The sequence below is a fragment of the Galeopterus variegatus genome, unplaced genomic scaffold (assembly GCF_000696425.1).
Source record: "Galeopterus variegatus unplaced genomic scaffold, G_variegatus-3.0.2 Scaffold2165, whole genome shotgun sequence".
NCBI classification, from domain to species: Eukaryota; Metazoa; Chordata; class Mammalia; order Dermoptera; family Cynocephalidae; genus Galeopterus; species Galeopterus variegatus.
The window spans coordinates 44,787-59,435 of record NW_007728276.1 but is presented as its reverse complement, the minus strand read 5'-3'; the positions used below and the strand labels follow the sequence as shown (position 1 = coordinate 59,435).

Genomic DNA, 14,649 nt, shown 5'->3' with positions numbered 1-14,649 from the left:
GCACGGCAACATGGCGGTGAGCGTGCGGCGGGGCCCCAGGGCGGGCGGCCGCGGGGCCGGGTCTCGCTCCCAGCCTCACGCGCGCTGATTTCTCCGCAGGACAAAGAGAAGAAAAAGAAGGAGAGCATCTTGGACCTGTCCAAGTACATCGACAAGACGATCCGGGTGAAGTTCCAGGGAGGCCGCGAAGGTGAGGCCCCCGCCTTCGGCACGTCCCGCCCCCTTAACCATTTAAAATAAGTAACGGTAGCCGCGGTGGCGGGGACGGAGGCAGAGGCGCCGCTTTAAGCGCTTGGCGCGATGGCCTCCTGTAATCCAACTAATTATGCCAGGAAGGGGGAGCTGGCGTGCCCATTTCGCAGGTGGAGAAACTGAGGCACGGAACAAGGAACAAACGTAACTCAGAGTCACAGCAGCGCAGCTGGGGCGCTGTCTCTCCAGCCCCCGCCCAGAGGCTGCCTCAGCTCCTCATTGATCTCCCGCCTTCCGTTCCCGCTCCTCTTACCCCCAGGGTCTCCCCCCCGCCCCGCATTGTGTACATTGGGGGCCGGATCTTTCTCTGTAGTGGGGCTGTCCAGGGCACTGCAGATGCTCAGCGGTGTCCCTGGCCTCCACCCACACCCCAGTTGTGACAACCAAAAGTGTCCCCAGACATTGGTGTCTAGTGTCCCCCAGGGGCAGAATTGCTGGTTGGAAACCACAGCCCTGTGGTCAGTCTCCACCCAGACGCCAGAGGGACCTATTAAAAACAAAAGGAATTTCCTTGCTCCTTGTTTAAAGTCTTCTTGGCTCCCATTGTTCCAGGGTCATGTTCAAAACTTCTGTATCTCTGAGTAAGGCATGGAGCTCTTAACTTACAGGGCTGCACATGATTCCCCCTACCTGGAATGTTCTTACCAGGTGAACTCCCAGGATCACGTTCCTGCTCTCAACTCCAGGTACCTGGCTCTGGGAAGCATTCCCTGACCCTACACCCCAGGTCAGGCCCCTCTGTTATAGCTCCTGGTTGCACCTGTCACAATTTGGAACCTCATGTTCATTAACAGGATGCTTAACTCTGGTTCGGACTCTTCCACGGCATCTAGCAAGGAGAGAGTGTGCTCTCAGAGAGCAGGAAGCAGGTCGGGGCCTCTTGTTCACAGTGCGGCCTGGTGGGATGAGCAGCACAGCACCTCTGCAGCCGGTTCTGGTTCTAGATGGCTTGAATCTGAGCCTCACTGTCCACATTCATCAAATGGGGCTCATAACACCACCTACTACACCAGTGGCTGTGAGAATTAAAGGGTAAAAGCCATATAACGTGATTGGGGCGGTGCCTTGCATGTAGTAAGCAGTAGGTCAATTTTTCTTTTGTTTAGCAGCCTCTTTAATCTTCGGTTTCTTTTTTTCATGAGGTGGAGATCCAGACCCTTTATTCCTGATATGTAGGCAGTTGAATGGCATCAGAGTCATTAAAAGCACAGGGCCCAAAAGTCTAGGTGGGAGTAAGATTTGAATCTGAGCAAATGTGGTTTTTTTGTTCTTTATTTTTTTTGTTTTTGGTGGCTGGCCGGTAAGGGGATCCAAACGCTTGACCTAAATCTGAACAGATGTTTGCTCAGTGTAAGCCATGGTGGCTCTGGAACACGTGTGAGATGCAGCTCTTACTTTTCAAGGTGCTTACGTTTGTTTTCTACACTTCACAGCAATCTACCACAAGTTTAGCAGCTTAAACAACACAAATGTCTCATCTCAAAGAACCTGTGGGTCAGGAGCCCTGGTGTCTCAGGCTCAAGGCCTCTCACAAAGTCGCAATAAAGGGGTGTTTCTTGGGACCCATCATCTCAGGCTTGGGGTCCTCTTCCAAAAGACCAGTGTGTGGTGGAACTCAGTTCCTTGTGGTTGTAGGACTGGGGTCCCTGTTTTCTGCCTAGTGTTGACTGGGGACACTCTCAGCTCCTTGAGACTGCCTGCCTCGGGCTCTTTCCACAACGTGACAGTTTGCCCCTACAGTGCTGTAGATGAAGCAAATATTCATTCAGATTCAAATTGTTCCAGCCAGTAGGAGAATCTCTTTCACTTACTTTTTTTTTTTTTTTTGGCCGCTGGCCAGTACAGGAATCCATCCCTTGACCTTGGTGTTATAACACCGTGCTTTAACGCTTTAATCAACTGAGCTAACCAGCCAGCCTCGAAAATCTCTTTCAGAAAGTGTTCAGTCCTTGAAGGGCTCGCCTGATGAGTCAAGGCCAACCCAGGATAATCTCCCTCTAGACTAACTCAAAGCGAGCTACTTCTGGGACCTTAATTACAACTGTAAAGTTTCTTGTCTTTGTCACATAACCTAATCATGGGAATGACGTCCTGTCAGTCACAGGTCCCCGCCTGCACTCAAGGGGAGGGGATTACACAGGTATGTTCACCACGGTTGGGGAACATTGGTTCCATTTTAGGGATGCCTACTTACCATGGGGCTCACCTCCCCTTGAGGAGGGCAGAACCACTGTGCAGGCTCACTGTGCACCAGGGCCCATGCTGTGTGCCTGAATGAATTACTGCACTTGACCCTCTCCATGTGCCCAGGTGGCAGGTGCCATCATGATCTTTGTTTTGCAGGGGAGGGACCTGAGCACAGAGAGAGAGAGTCAAGGAGCCAGGGCTTCCAACGTAGGTGGTCTGATGGACGTTTATACCAGAGGCCTACAGACTTTTCCTGTAAAGGGCCAGACGGTGATGATTTTCAGCTTTGCAGCCCAGATGGTCTCCGTCACAGCTACTCGGCTCTGCCGAAAACATGAAAACAGCCACAGATGATACATAAATGAATGAGGATGGCCGTGTGCCAATAAAACTTTATTTACAAAAGCAGGTGGTGGGCCAGATTTGGCCTGAGGGCTACAATTTGCAGACCTCTGCCCTGCACCACTGCATTGAGCTGTCAGTCATACCCAGCCCTGCCCTCGGCGTGGGCAGTACAGCCTGGGACAGGCACCTAGTCCCAGCCTTTGAGGGGAGACAGGTAAAAGGAGTAACATTGTAGTGGGACACCCATTTCCACGGCGAGAGACATGGAGAAAGGGAGCCAGGAAGGGGCATGGGGGACATCCTGGGGAAGAGGTCTGAGATGAGGGAGCTGGAAGGAGGGTGGGAGGCTGGTTGTTGCAGGAAGAAGCATCGGTGAGCGCAGAGGCGGGAGCCACACCCATGGGGAGTGATGGAGCCATGGCTTGGAGCCACCTATAGGGCAGGTTTCCAGGCCAGCCGGGGCACTCGGCTCACCCCCCAGGGGCTGTCGTGGCACATCACAGAGGAGGCAGACACAAACCCACGTCCCCTAGCCCCTGGTCCAGGAGCCGCAACCTGAGCCAGTGTGGCTGGAGGGGCAGGGGGACAAACCTGGCAAGAAGAGAGGGTGGCGGCCAGATCTGGAAGGCTCAGAGCTCTGATTTTGTCCACTCTGGTCAAGCCCTGAGCAGCAGGTCGGGATTAGTTCTTCATTCCCTGAGAACGTGCTGAAGGACTCAACGCACTGGGGTTCCGCCCCAGGAACTTAGCCTTCTAGTGCCCTGGGCAAGGTCTGGCCTGCTTCCTGTTCAGTTTTTTCATTGAGGTGAAATATAACATTAACTGTTTTATAATGTACAATTTAGTGTCTTAGGACATTCGCAGAGTTGTGAACCACCACTTCTGTCTAGTTACATGTCTGGCGTCTGTCACTGAACGTCGCGTGTTCAGGGTTCATCCACGTGGTAGCGTGTGTCAGAGCCTCCTTCCTTTTTACAGCTTAATATTCCACTGTGTGGACATGCTGCTGCCTATATTAGTACTGCTGATGAGTTGAAAATGGTTTTTACAATTTTAAAATAGTTGGGGAAAAAAAGATCTCACGACATGGAAACCACACAGCATTCAAATGTCAGCGCCCATATGTAGAGTCGTTGGGACACAGCCACGCCTGTGAGTTCACGTGTTGTCTTCAGCTGATCTCACACCAGGAAGGCTGAGCTGAGTGGTTGTGACAGACACCATGAGTCCCGCACAGTAGGAAACACTGGCCACCTGGCCCTCTGCAGCAAACGTTGGCTGACCGCCTTCTGGTGGGAGACATGGGGCAGCTTCCTCCTTCCCTTGGTTGCCCTTCGTCCTGTCATGTCCCTAGGAAGGCTTGTCCCCACCCCTGTGTCTTTCTGGGGTGTCCCTTGAGAGAGGGGCGCCCCACGCAGACGCTGCATGCCCCGTGCCCAGGACGAATGTGGTCTTACATGCATCCATTTTTTCTTCTTCCCCCCGTGATTTCTACAAGCCAGTGGAATCCTGAAGGGGTTCGACCCGCTGCTTAACCTGGTGCTGGACGGGACCATTGAGTACATGCGAGGTGAGCCGAGTCGGCAGGACCTGGGACGTCCTTGCTGGGCCTTTTGTGTCATTCTCAAACCCGCGAAGCTTCTGCCTGAGTTAAGCACGGGGGGCCTTGTGCATGTGACCACTGGCAAAGGTGTTGGTGACCCGCCAGCCCTGGGCACTCTGGTGAAGCTGGAAGACCGTCATCTTAGGGACTTAAGACATGTATTTTGCCAGTTCCCTTGCTGACCTGTGAGCACAAGTCGGCGTGATTAGAGGGAGGCTGCATGTGTGTTGAGAAAGCCAACATGCTCTGGTGATCCTCTCAGCCCCCGTGTCTTCTATCCCTGTTCACCCGCTGCTATTAACACAGGATCCCATTCTCCTTACCAGAGGACCCTTCCCCATCTCCCTGCCCCTGGTCTGTCCTCCTCTTCCTCAGTGAGGCCCCCAAGTCCCCAGCCCCTCCCTGAGCAGCCCATGGTGGCCAGGCCAACAGGTCCCCAGCTCAGGCCAACCAAGGCATTTGGGGGACGCCAAGACCTAGGAAACAGGGAGGGTCTTGCCCCTCAGGGGCCCACCCGTGAGGCTGAGACAAGATTATCTTGTTTCTTCCTGGCTGGGTCTGTCCAGATGCCTGGTTGTAGTCCTGGCCTGGCCTCCTGGGCAGCAGCTTCTCCTTCGCACACTGGGCACTTGTGGCCATGGTGGCTGCTGCTCTTGAGCCCTCTCCTGCAGGGCTGCTCACACAAGCGACCTGTGTGCGCCCCCTCTCATTCCCAGAACCACCGGCCCAGACCCATAGGGTGCTAGTGGCAGAGATGGGTCTCAAATCTCAAAACCTGGGCCACCTGCCTCCCCCCCCACGCCGCACAATGGCACTAGGAAGAGCCCGTCTGGAGCGCGCTGCCACCTCCCTGGGTGGGGCCCCACGGTGCTTCAGGGATCCTGCACAAACAGGAGTCCCAGGGGCTTTTATTTTAGCTGCCCGTCTGACAGTCTGGTCCCAGAGGTGGCTGTGCCCCCAGTTAGCTCCCCAGCCCAGGTAAACCGCGTCCCCTGGGCTGCCCTGTTCTCACTTGTGGGATAAAGATAGGCCCTGCACTGCAGCTCCTGGAGCTCCTGGCCCTGTGGTCTGTGGCTTGTCTCCAAGAGAAAGGTTATGTGTCGCAGCTGAGGCCTTGGGTTGCTTGCAGTGCCTGTAGAGGTTGGGGGGCTCGCTGCTAGGTCCTTGGATTAGGGTCTTTGGAGGCCCCCTGGAGGCGCGCCCTGCCGCCCTCAGCCCATGCATCTGTCCTCCCCAGATCCTGACGACCAGTACAAGCTCACAGAGGACACGCGCCAGCTGGGCCTGGTGGTGTGCAGGGGCACGTCAGTGGTGCTCATCTGTCCGCAGGACGGCATGGAGGCCATCCCCAACCCCTTCATCCAGCAGCAGGATGCCTAGCGGGGCAGGGCCCCCTCCCCCACTGCACGCCTCCCGCCGCATCGAGGGGCCTTTTTGTATAGGTTCTATTTTTGTTTTCTTAATAAAATTGCAAACCTCAAGTGTCCAAGCATCAGAATCTTGCTTTTTTGGCCTTGATCTTCTGAGGAAACCTGGGTCCCACCCGGGATTTGGTACGGCCAGTGGAGTTTGTCAAGCACCAGCCATGGTCCCTACTGGGGACAGGGGTTCAGAGATGATGGGGCTGGCCCAGGGGGACAGGAGTGAGTCTGGAGCCTGAGGCCTGGGAGGAGGCTTTGCAGAGCCCTCAGGCCAGCTTGGTAGATATAAATCTTGTTTTATGTTTTGGAATGTTTTGTTTTTACGTTGTTAGTTGCAGTTCCAGGAGCCTTTGAGACTGGTCACCTAAGCCAGCTCCCTCTGGGTTGCTTTCCCGCTGAAAGCATGTCCCGGCTGGACAGACAGACCCTGGCACTGACTTCTCGCCTGGCACTGGCAGTCCTGGTCGGGACCCCCCCATTCACTCACTCCTCACCGGGGGTTGTCCTCACGAGTGCCCCTGAACATCCCTTCCTTATAAAGGCAGGTCACCTTCCCGGCTCCCGTTCCCACAGCCCAGCATCCTTGTTAGGACGCTGTCCCCCACGCTGACAGCAGGGTGCGTCTGCTCCATCACTCTGAGGCTGACAGTGAGACAGAGGATAGGGGCCGCTTCTGACTCGGACAGAGGCTGGGATCGAGCCTGAGAGGGTTGTCCTAGAAGGAACCTCAGACTGCTAACCTCTCAGTCTCAGCTGGGGAAACTGAGGCAGCGTGGGGTCCAGGACTTCGTGGGAAGCTAGTCGCAGCAGGGGACCAGAGCTCAGAGTCGGGATAGGATGACCTCGGCTCCCTGCTTGTTCTCTCAGGATAAATCAAAACCACTGGCTTCCAGGCTTATCACAGCAATCAGCCCACAGATGCAGGATTTGCTGTGGCCCAGGTGACATTAGCCCCCACGGCAGGGGAATTAGTGATTGGGCCTTGCAGCCAACCTCTGCATCTGCTCCTTGTCCCTGCCCACACCCGCTCCCTGGCCATCTGGCACAGCCTGGCCTCTACCTTATCAGGGGCCTTATCTGGAGCCAAAGCCTCTAACTGGGGGTGAGGGGTCTGCTGGGTTAGCTGCTGGATCACAGCCTCCAGGAAGGGCAGCCAGGGTTTGGGTGCACCTGGCACCCGACATGCAACCCACGTGCCTCAGTGTTGGGGAACAATCCCCCCACACCGCCATGCCCATTTACAGTCAGGGATCAGGAAAGGACTCGGAGCAGGCAGTCACGCAGCATAGGAACCGAGAACCCGAGCTGCACCCTCAGTTCACTCTTCCCACCAGCCTGCCCTGTCTGACATGAACCCACGGTCACAACCAGGGGTGTCCACCCCTGGAGAGAGAGCAGCAGGCCTTGGAGGATAATTAGGCCTCGTTAGAGCCTCCGGGACAGCAGACAGGCAAGGGAGGGAGGGGTCTGGTCTACACCCCCCCACACACTTTTCCTGCAGAGGAAGCAAGACTTGTCCCCGGCATCTCCCCCACCTCACTGTTGCACCCCTCAAAACAGCCCCATCCACCCATCCCCTCCAGTGAGCTCATGGCAAAAGCTGCCCTCTGCAGCCACCAAAGCCTGAGCTCAAATCTACCACTTGCTGTGTAGCTTAGAGTAAGTGACTCGACCTCTCTGAGATCCAATTCCTTCTCTCTTAGGTTTAGGCAAGGGCACTGAGTATCCATCTACGGCCAAGCTCTGGGCCATGGCTGTGTGGGGAGACAGGTAAGAGACAGAGCTTCATGTTGGAGCCCAAAGACAAAAACAATGCCGTGGGGGCCCAGAAGCGGGAGACACCGACTTCCTGGGACTTGAGCAGAACTCCCCAGGAAAAGGCATAAAATAAATTGGTTCCACGTAATCATATCAGCCCTAGAGAGTCACTGTGAACTAGTTTATAAAAGACTGGAAATTACCTAGCTCCCCATCATCAGGAGATCGGCTTTATAAAGCCAGGTCGACCCTGCAGGTGTCTGAGGCCTCACGAGGTAGCCCAGGTGAGGCCAGCAGAGAAATCTCACAACCAGCCTGAGAAAGAATTAATGGCTGTTTTATGCCACTAAGTTTGGGGGATGTCTGTTACGTGGTGATAGATCACAGAAACTTCCTGACCCAGGCCATGACAAACTGCAGAGGGAAAATCCAAGTTTATGCTAATAACAGCAAGGTCAAGGATTCGGATCCCAGACCAGCCAGCTGCCAAAAAAAAAAGAGAAAAGGAAAAGTGTAAGTTTAGCATAATAATATGTTTAGTGTAACAGTATGATATAGTACATTGTACAATATCATTTACTGAAGATAATTGTTTTTAAAACCATCTTCTGTTTCTGTGTGTTTAAATGTGAGAAAGATCTGGAAGGATCCACACTGATCTGCAGTGGAAGGTGATGATTAAGGGGGATGTTAGCCCGCTCTTAGTGTTTTAATATTTTAGGAGGAGAAATTTAATATTTCACATTTAATATTACATTGGAAGTTTAATATTTTACAAGGAGTCAGAGGAGAGAAAGTCAGAAACAGCGACACCAGACAGATTGAGAGAGAGACAGGAGAGGCAGAAACAGAAGCAGAGACTCAGAAAAAGGAGACCGGCAGCCAGGCCGTGACACTGGATCCCCCAGGCCTCCCGCCCTTCTGGCCCCAGTGTAAATCCCGAGCCCTAGCCGGTCCCACCCGCCACGTGCCACCCACCATGCCAACAAGAGGCTGCCCGCTGACCCCTGCCCAGATCCCACCATTTGAGCTCCCTGCCCAAGGACAGCGCAGTCCCCGGCACTCAGCACGGAGGCTGCGGCCACTGGACCAGGGGTCAGCCCTGCTGCACGTGCCCACGGTCACCACGGTCTACGGCTTCCGGGTGCTGGCCAGGAGGCCTCGGGTCTTGGCTGTGGAAGCCCCACTCTGGGAGACATTGCCAGAAGCCCCTGAAGATGGGCAAAGACAGGCAGACCCCACCTTGACCCCAGACCAGCCAGAGACCCGCCTCCCAGCAGGCTCCAGAGGCTTCTGAAGGTGGACAAGATCTTGACGTTGCTAACGGTCAGCCCTGCCCGTCCCCACCCCAGCTGTCTTGTCCCTGAATCGCTCTGGTTAGTTCCCTTCAGCCTCCGCAAGCTCTCCAGCCGCTTCTGCTGTTCATCCGGTTCACAGATGAGGCAGCTGAGGCCCAGAGAGGTTAAGCAACTTGCAGAGGGTCACACGGCCAGGACGCTAACCCCTCTGCTCCAAAGCCACCCAAGGCTCCTAACCGCCTCCATCTCATGGGTGCAGAAACAGGCCCAGAGCGAGGTGGTGGGAGGGGTTATGCATAGGGGGACAAGGAGAAAGTGAGCCCACCCTGGCCCCAGGAGCCAGGAGAGAGAACTCATCCTCAGCCTCACCTTCACCCTGCAGGTCCCTTCCAGCCTCAAGCAGCCACAGGGAGGCCTCGCTCCAACCCCAGAGCATCCGCTGAAGGACCCAGGCGAGGCCATGTAGCCTGGGACTTCCTGCCGCAGAAGCCGCACAACGCCAGCGACTGCGGCGCCTCCTGGTCTGTGCCCACACCAGGTCTCACTCTGCTGGTCAACAAGACGGGGAGAGGATCGCCGTTGTGCCTGGGCTCAGACAAGGACATGGATATGAAAAGAAGAGGGTCTTATACACGGGGGAAATTGAGGCGGGGAGGGGTCCTAGGATTTGTGGGGTGCTGGTTGGAGCTGGGGAACCCCTCAGGGATCCAGCCCTACTGCCCAGGCTGTGTCTGCAGGAATAAGTCCGGGCCCCCCACCTTCCTGATTAGTCTAGCAGCTTCAACGGGGCAGGGCCTGGATCTGTTGCTGAATAAAGGTTTGCCAATGCGCAAGTGAACTCCGGGCACTTTAGTGACAGGGCGGGGCCTGGATCTGTTGCTGAATAAAGGTTTGCCAATGCGCAAGTGAACTCCGGGCACTTTAGCTTCCCATCTTTTCACATTGTCCATGTCCCTTCAGGTCTGCTCCCTGGCGTGTCTGTCCCTCTACCCACCGCCCACCCCCTCCCCCATCTGCTGCCGTGATGACCGGAGCCAGCAGGGGTCAGGATTCACCCAGAGATGAAGGCCCTGTGGCCACTGTGTCTTCTGTATTGGACAGAGGACAACATTCCTGGTAGCAGGCGGACTCTGCAGGAAATGAAGCTGGAGATGGATTTGGCCTCGGGTCCGACCCTGGTTACCGGAGATGCCTCTGGGCCCCTCTTCCTGCCCCCACCTCCCCCTGACACCAAATTCACACCCACTTGGGTGTCTGAGAGGCACCCCAAAATTAACATGCTGCAACTTGATGCTCCCCCTTCCACCTGGTGCCCCCGGCTTTCCCCATCAAGGAAACGGCCCTAGGATTTAGGATTCGGGCCCTAAACCTTAAGGTCCCCCTTCACCCCTCTCCCATCCCCCACCTCCCTTCCATTTGCAAATGCTGACTCGACCTCCAGAATTGGTCCTAAAGCTTTTAAAGAACAAGTCACACCAATCCTGCCCAAACTGTTTCTGAAACTACAGGAGGGGGACACCTCCCAACTTGTTTTACAAGGCCAGTGTCACCAGAACCTGACAAAGACATTACAGGGGCTGGCAGGTCAGCTCAGCTGGCTAGAGCGTGGTTCTGATAACACCAAGGTCAAGAGTTCAGATCTCCTTACCAGCTGCCAAAAAAAAAAAAAATTACAAGTAAAGAAAGGCACAGGCCAATATTCCTCATGACTCTAGATGCAAAACTCCTTAATCAAGTATTAGCACATTGAATACAGTGTTCCTATACAAAATTATACATCACGACCATAGGTTTCATCCCAGAAATCCAAGGTTGGTTTGATACTCGAAAATCAACCCATGTGGGCCGAGCCCGTGGCGCACTCGGGAGAGTGCAGTGCTGGGAGCGCAGCAGCTGACTGCCACATCCACTCTCGCCCCTCATTGCTGTGCGCTGTGCAATTCTCCAGACACGTGGCCTGCCCCATTCCCTCCAGGCCTGTGCCCGTCTCTACCCTCTGCCTCTCTGACTCCCTCCTTGGTCTACAGAACTTGTCCTTTGGGGCCAGCTCTCCTGTGAAGTTTGCCTTGTAGCCTTGAGTTCAGGCCCCTTTATCTCCCCAATCTGCAATGGCAGGCCGGGACTGTTTGTGGGAGGCAGTATCCCCGGTGCCTTGCACTATGCATGATGCTGGTCCAACACCAACTCCGTAAATAATAACCGTTAATTGTTCCTGGCTGTTGACCATAGATCAGGCAGTCCTGTAAATATGATTTGCCCATTTAATCCTCCCAACAGCCTTAAGGGATGAGCTGCTGTTATTCTCACTTTACACTGGGGCTCAGAGAGGTTAGGTCACTAACCTAAGGTCACACAGCGAGTACCTGGCAAAACTGGGGCTTGACCCCAGACATCTGGAGCCCAAGACTTCAGTTACTTTATGCAGCTGCCTCTTAGCAGCCAGTTACTCCACCCCCAATTACAGAGGGGAAGCCACTTACCTGGGACCACAACCGAGGCTCCCAGGCCAACTGCCCCCACAGCCTCCGTCCACGGGCCCATGACGGCCGCCGCTGCCCACACCCGATCCCGTACCTCTCACTGGAGAGACAGGGCGAGAGGAGGAGAACTTTGAATTTTATAAAGAATTACTGCCACATAAGGGCTCCTGCTGGCTTTCCCAGGCGGGAGGGCACCAGACAAGGACATCCTCCCACCCCAGCCCCAGCGAACCCCTCCCCAGAGGAGCAGGAGGGGGCTCAGGAAGCCCCCTTGGCAGGCAGTCTCTCCCAAGCGAGTGAACCGGCCATCCCTATATAGGATCCGAACCCGTGGCCTTGATGTTATCAGCACCACGCTCTCCCAAGTGAGCCACAGGCTGGCCCGTGTTTGAAATTTTCTATAAGAAAAAGTTAATATAAGCAAGAGGTCCCTTTGGAATCTGCTGGGGACTAACTTCTACGTGTATCAGAGGACAAATTTTTTTTTTTAGTGGTGGATAAACTCCACTCTGAACCTAGAACTTGCTCTGGGGGTCCCTTATTGGGGGCACAATTCTCCTGACTTCTGTACCTAGAATCCACCCACGTGGCCACACAAATCCAATCTTAATCCTCCCTGCCTAGAACACTCTATGGCTCCCACCTTCCCTTAAGATAAAGTCCGACTGCCGCATCCACCCTCGCCCCTCATTGCTGTGCGCTGTGCAATTCTCCAGACATGCGGCCTGCCCCATTCCCTCCAGGCCTGTGCCCGTCTCTACCCTCTGCCTCTCTGACTCCCTCNGCACTCACAGCACTCACTGGCTGAGCGCGGTGCGGCTGGTCTCAAAAAGGACAAAAAAAAAGAAAGAAAATCAACCCATGTGATTCACCAACTTAGCATCAAAGGAGGAAACCATATGTGATCATTTCAATAGATGCGGAAAATTCAACACCCATTCAGATTAAGAACTCGGCAACTCAGAATGGAAGGGAACTTTCTCAACCCAATAAAGGGCATCTACAGAAAACCTACAGCTACTCCCATACTTGATGGTGAAAGACCAGATGTCTTCCCCCAATCTCAAGAACAAGGTACAGACGTCCGCCCCCGCTGGTTCTATTCAACGTTGTCCTGGAGGGTCTACACACTGCAATAGAGCAGGAAAGTGACATACAAGATAAATATCTAAAGGAAAAAGGAAAACCATCTCTATGTGCAAAATCTCTCTGCGAATGCCCACTGCTACCAGGCCTGTGTGTTCCCAGTGTCAGCACCCCTCCCCGGGTCACAACGGCACCTGCCTGCCTCCCCTCAAATTCCCGACAGCCCAACAGCAAATCAGATGGTGACACCCCCTACCTAAAACTCTTCAGTGTCTTCCCATCACATTAGAACAAAATCCGAACGACTCCTCCAGGAGCTCAGAGACTGCATCTGTCTCTGTCAACACTGTAACCCAGGTACGACGCCAGGTACCCTGGGGGCGCCCAGCAATTGCTGAATGAATGATCAACAAAATCCAAACTGTGGGATTTCAAGTAAATAACTAAATTTTCCAACCAATACATTGTTACTGTGTGTTTCTTTTTTATGTCTATTTTTTGGTGGCTGGCCTGTACAGGGATCAGACCCTCAATCTTGGCGTTCTCAGTGCCACACTCTACCCGACTGAGCAACCCGGGCACACTTTCAACAAATACGTTGCAAGGAAAGAGAGAGAGACAGAGAAACTACACCTTCAAAGAGAACNGTGGTCGTAACCTTGGCAACCAGGTGCTACCGCCCCACTGCCTGGGAGGTTCTAACCCATGCCTGTATCCCCCGCCCAGGAAGATACATGGGAGACCCGCTGGGGATGCTGGGCCCAGAGACGGCGGTGGTGAGGGACACCCCAAGGTCAACCAGCAGCCAAGGCCGGGCCTGGGGCACTTCGTGGACTTGAAACCCACCTCCCCCACCCTGCTGGAAGCAACAGAACTTGCACATTCTTGTCACCTGCTGAGCCCCTGCTGTTTGTCCCGTCCACACCGGGCTCCGGGCAGTTGAGGGACAGTGGGGTTGCGGGTGCCACATCCCTGCTCAGAGCCCCGGAAACCCCTGCTCCAGGAACAGCCTGGCCCACCCTCAATGTCACCGGCTTGTCATTCATTCAGCTAGCATTTACTGGATGCCTGCTGTGTGCCAGATGCTGGAGACGCAGCAATAAAGGAGGGAGGACAGAGGATGCACAGGAGAAATCAGCAAATTACAGATTATCTTAATGGGACGGGAGTCGAGGGGAAGCAGGGCGGACAGGGCAGTCTCTGGAGCAGTGACTACAGGCACCCTGGCGTGCCCCTCTGTTCTTGGGGGTGGGGTCTCTGCAGCCCTGGAAGGGGGGACTGCTCTGATCCTCCTTTTACAGATGTGGAAATTGAGGCTGGCTTGGGTCAGGCACGGTCCCTACGGCCTTTTCCGAGCCTGCCTTTGTGACGATTTCATGCGTCGTCTCCTGCTTGCAGAAAGCCTCCTTCTTCCCCGAAGCAGTTCCTCCCTCCAGTGCTTGGCCTGGTACACAGTAGGTGCTCAACGACGCCTTCATCCAAGAGCCCTGAAAGGCAGCTCTCAGAAGTGTCATTTTGCAAAGGAAGAAATGGAGGATCAGAGAGGGAAAGCGACCCCCTGAGGTCACACAGCGCAGCGGAACCACCAAGCCCCTTCTCTGTGCAAGGTTCTGGCTGGCCAGGAGTCAGGGAAAGATCATGGAATGGGAGGAGTCACGTCCCCGTCCCCTCCTTCTAGACCTCTTGGGGCCAGGAAGGGAACCATCTCCTGCCCTGTCTCGTGGGGGGCCTGGCCTGCGGCCTCCTGGGATGCAGTTTCTGGGCCTCCAGCCAACGCGACAGTCTGGGAACGGAGCCTGCTTGAGTCACAGGTGGCTGTGCTGAGGCTAAGCCACCGTCAAAGCTGCTGGGAGGATGCAGTGGGCCCGGAGGAGGGGGCCTAAGGCGGGGGTCGTGCAAGGTTACACACCTGGACTCCCAAAGCAGCGTCCCTTAGGACAAATCTGTGAAATGGGAATAATAAATGTGTCCACCCGTGACCGTGGAGATGCGGCAGAGATGTTTGGCAGGGGCGCTTGGTGAGTCTCGGCCGGGTTCTTAGCATGAGGAGGGTGCCCTGCCCTCTCTCTGCCCCCACGCTGCAGAACGTCCCACCTCCCGCGCCGGACTCTCTGGTGTGAGCCTCTAAATGGGGCAGGCCCTGGCCTGGGGGTCAGGACAGCCCCCTCCTGGTCCCACCTCTGCCCTGGCTCGCTCTGCCTTGGGGTGCCACAGTTTCC

At 55.1% G+C, this 14,649-nt stretch overlaps 1 protein-coding gene across 4 annotated transcripts; it reads left to right on the top strand.

Moving 5' to 3' along the window:
- The first annotated feature begins 6 nt into the window (after positions 1-6).
- On the top strand, positions 7-9,709 carry LSM7 (LSM7 homolog, U6 small nuclear RNA associated (S. cerevisiae)). 4 transcript variants are annotated; one of them, XM_008580811.1, is made up of 4 exons: positions 7-16; positions 100-190; positions 4,283-4,354; positions 5,625-5,879. In XM_008580811.1, the coding sequence occupies exons 1-4, from the start codon at positions 11-13 to the stop codon at positions 5,765-5,767; spliced, it is 312 nt and encodes a 103-aa protein (XP_008579033.1). In that variant the 5' UTR covers positions 7-10; the 3' UTR covers positions 5,768-5,879. The 4 variants fall into 4 exon arrangements, with proteins under 4 accessions (XP_008579033.1, XP_008579031.1, XP_008579030.1 ...); XM_008580809.1 differs by lacking the exons at positions 4,283-4,354; positions 5,625-5,879 and adding an exon at positions 9,247-9,709; XM_008580808.1 differs by lacking the exons at positions 7-16; positions 100-190; positions 5,625-5,879 and adding exons at positions 1,077-1,284; positions 9,247-9,709 and having other exon boundaries at positions 4,287-4,354.
- Positions 9,710-14,649: the final 4,940 nt, after the last annotated feature.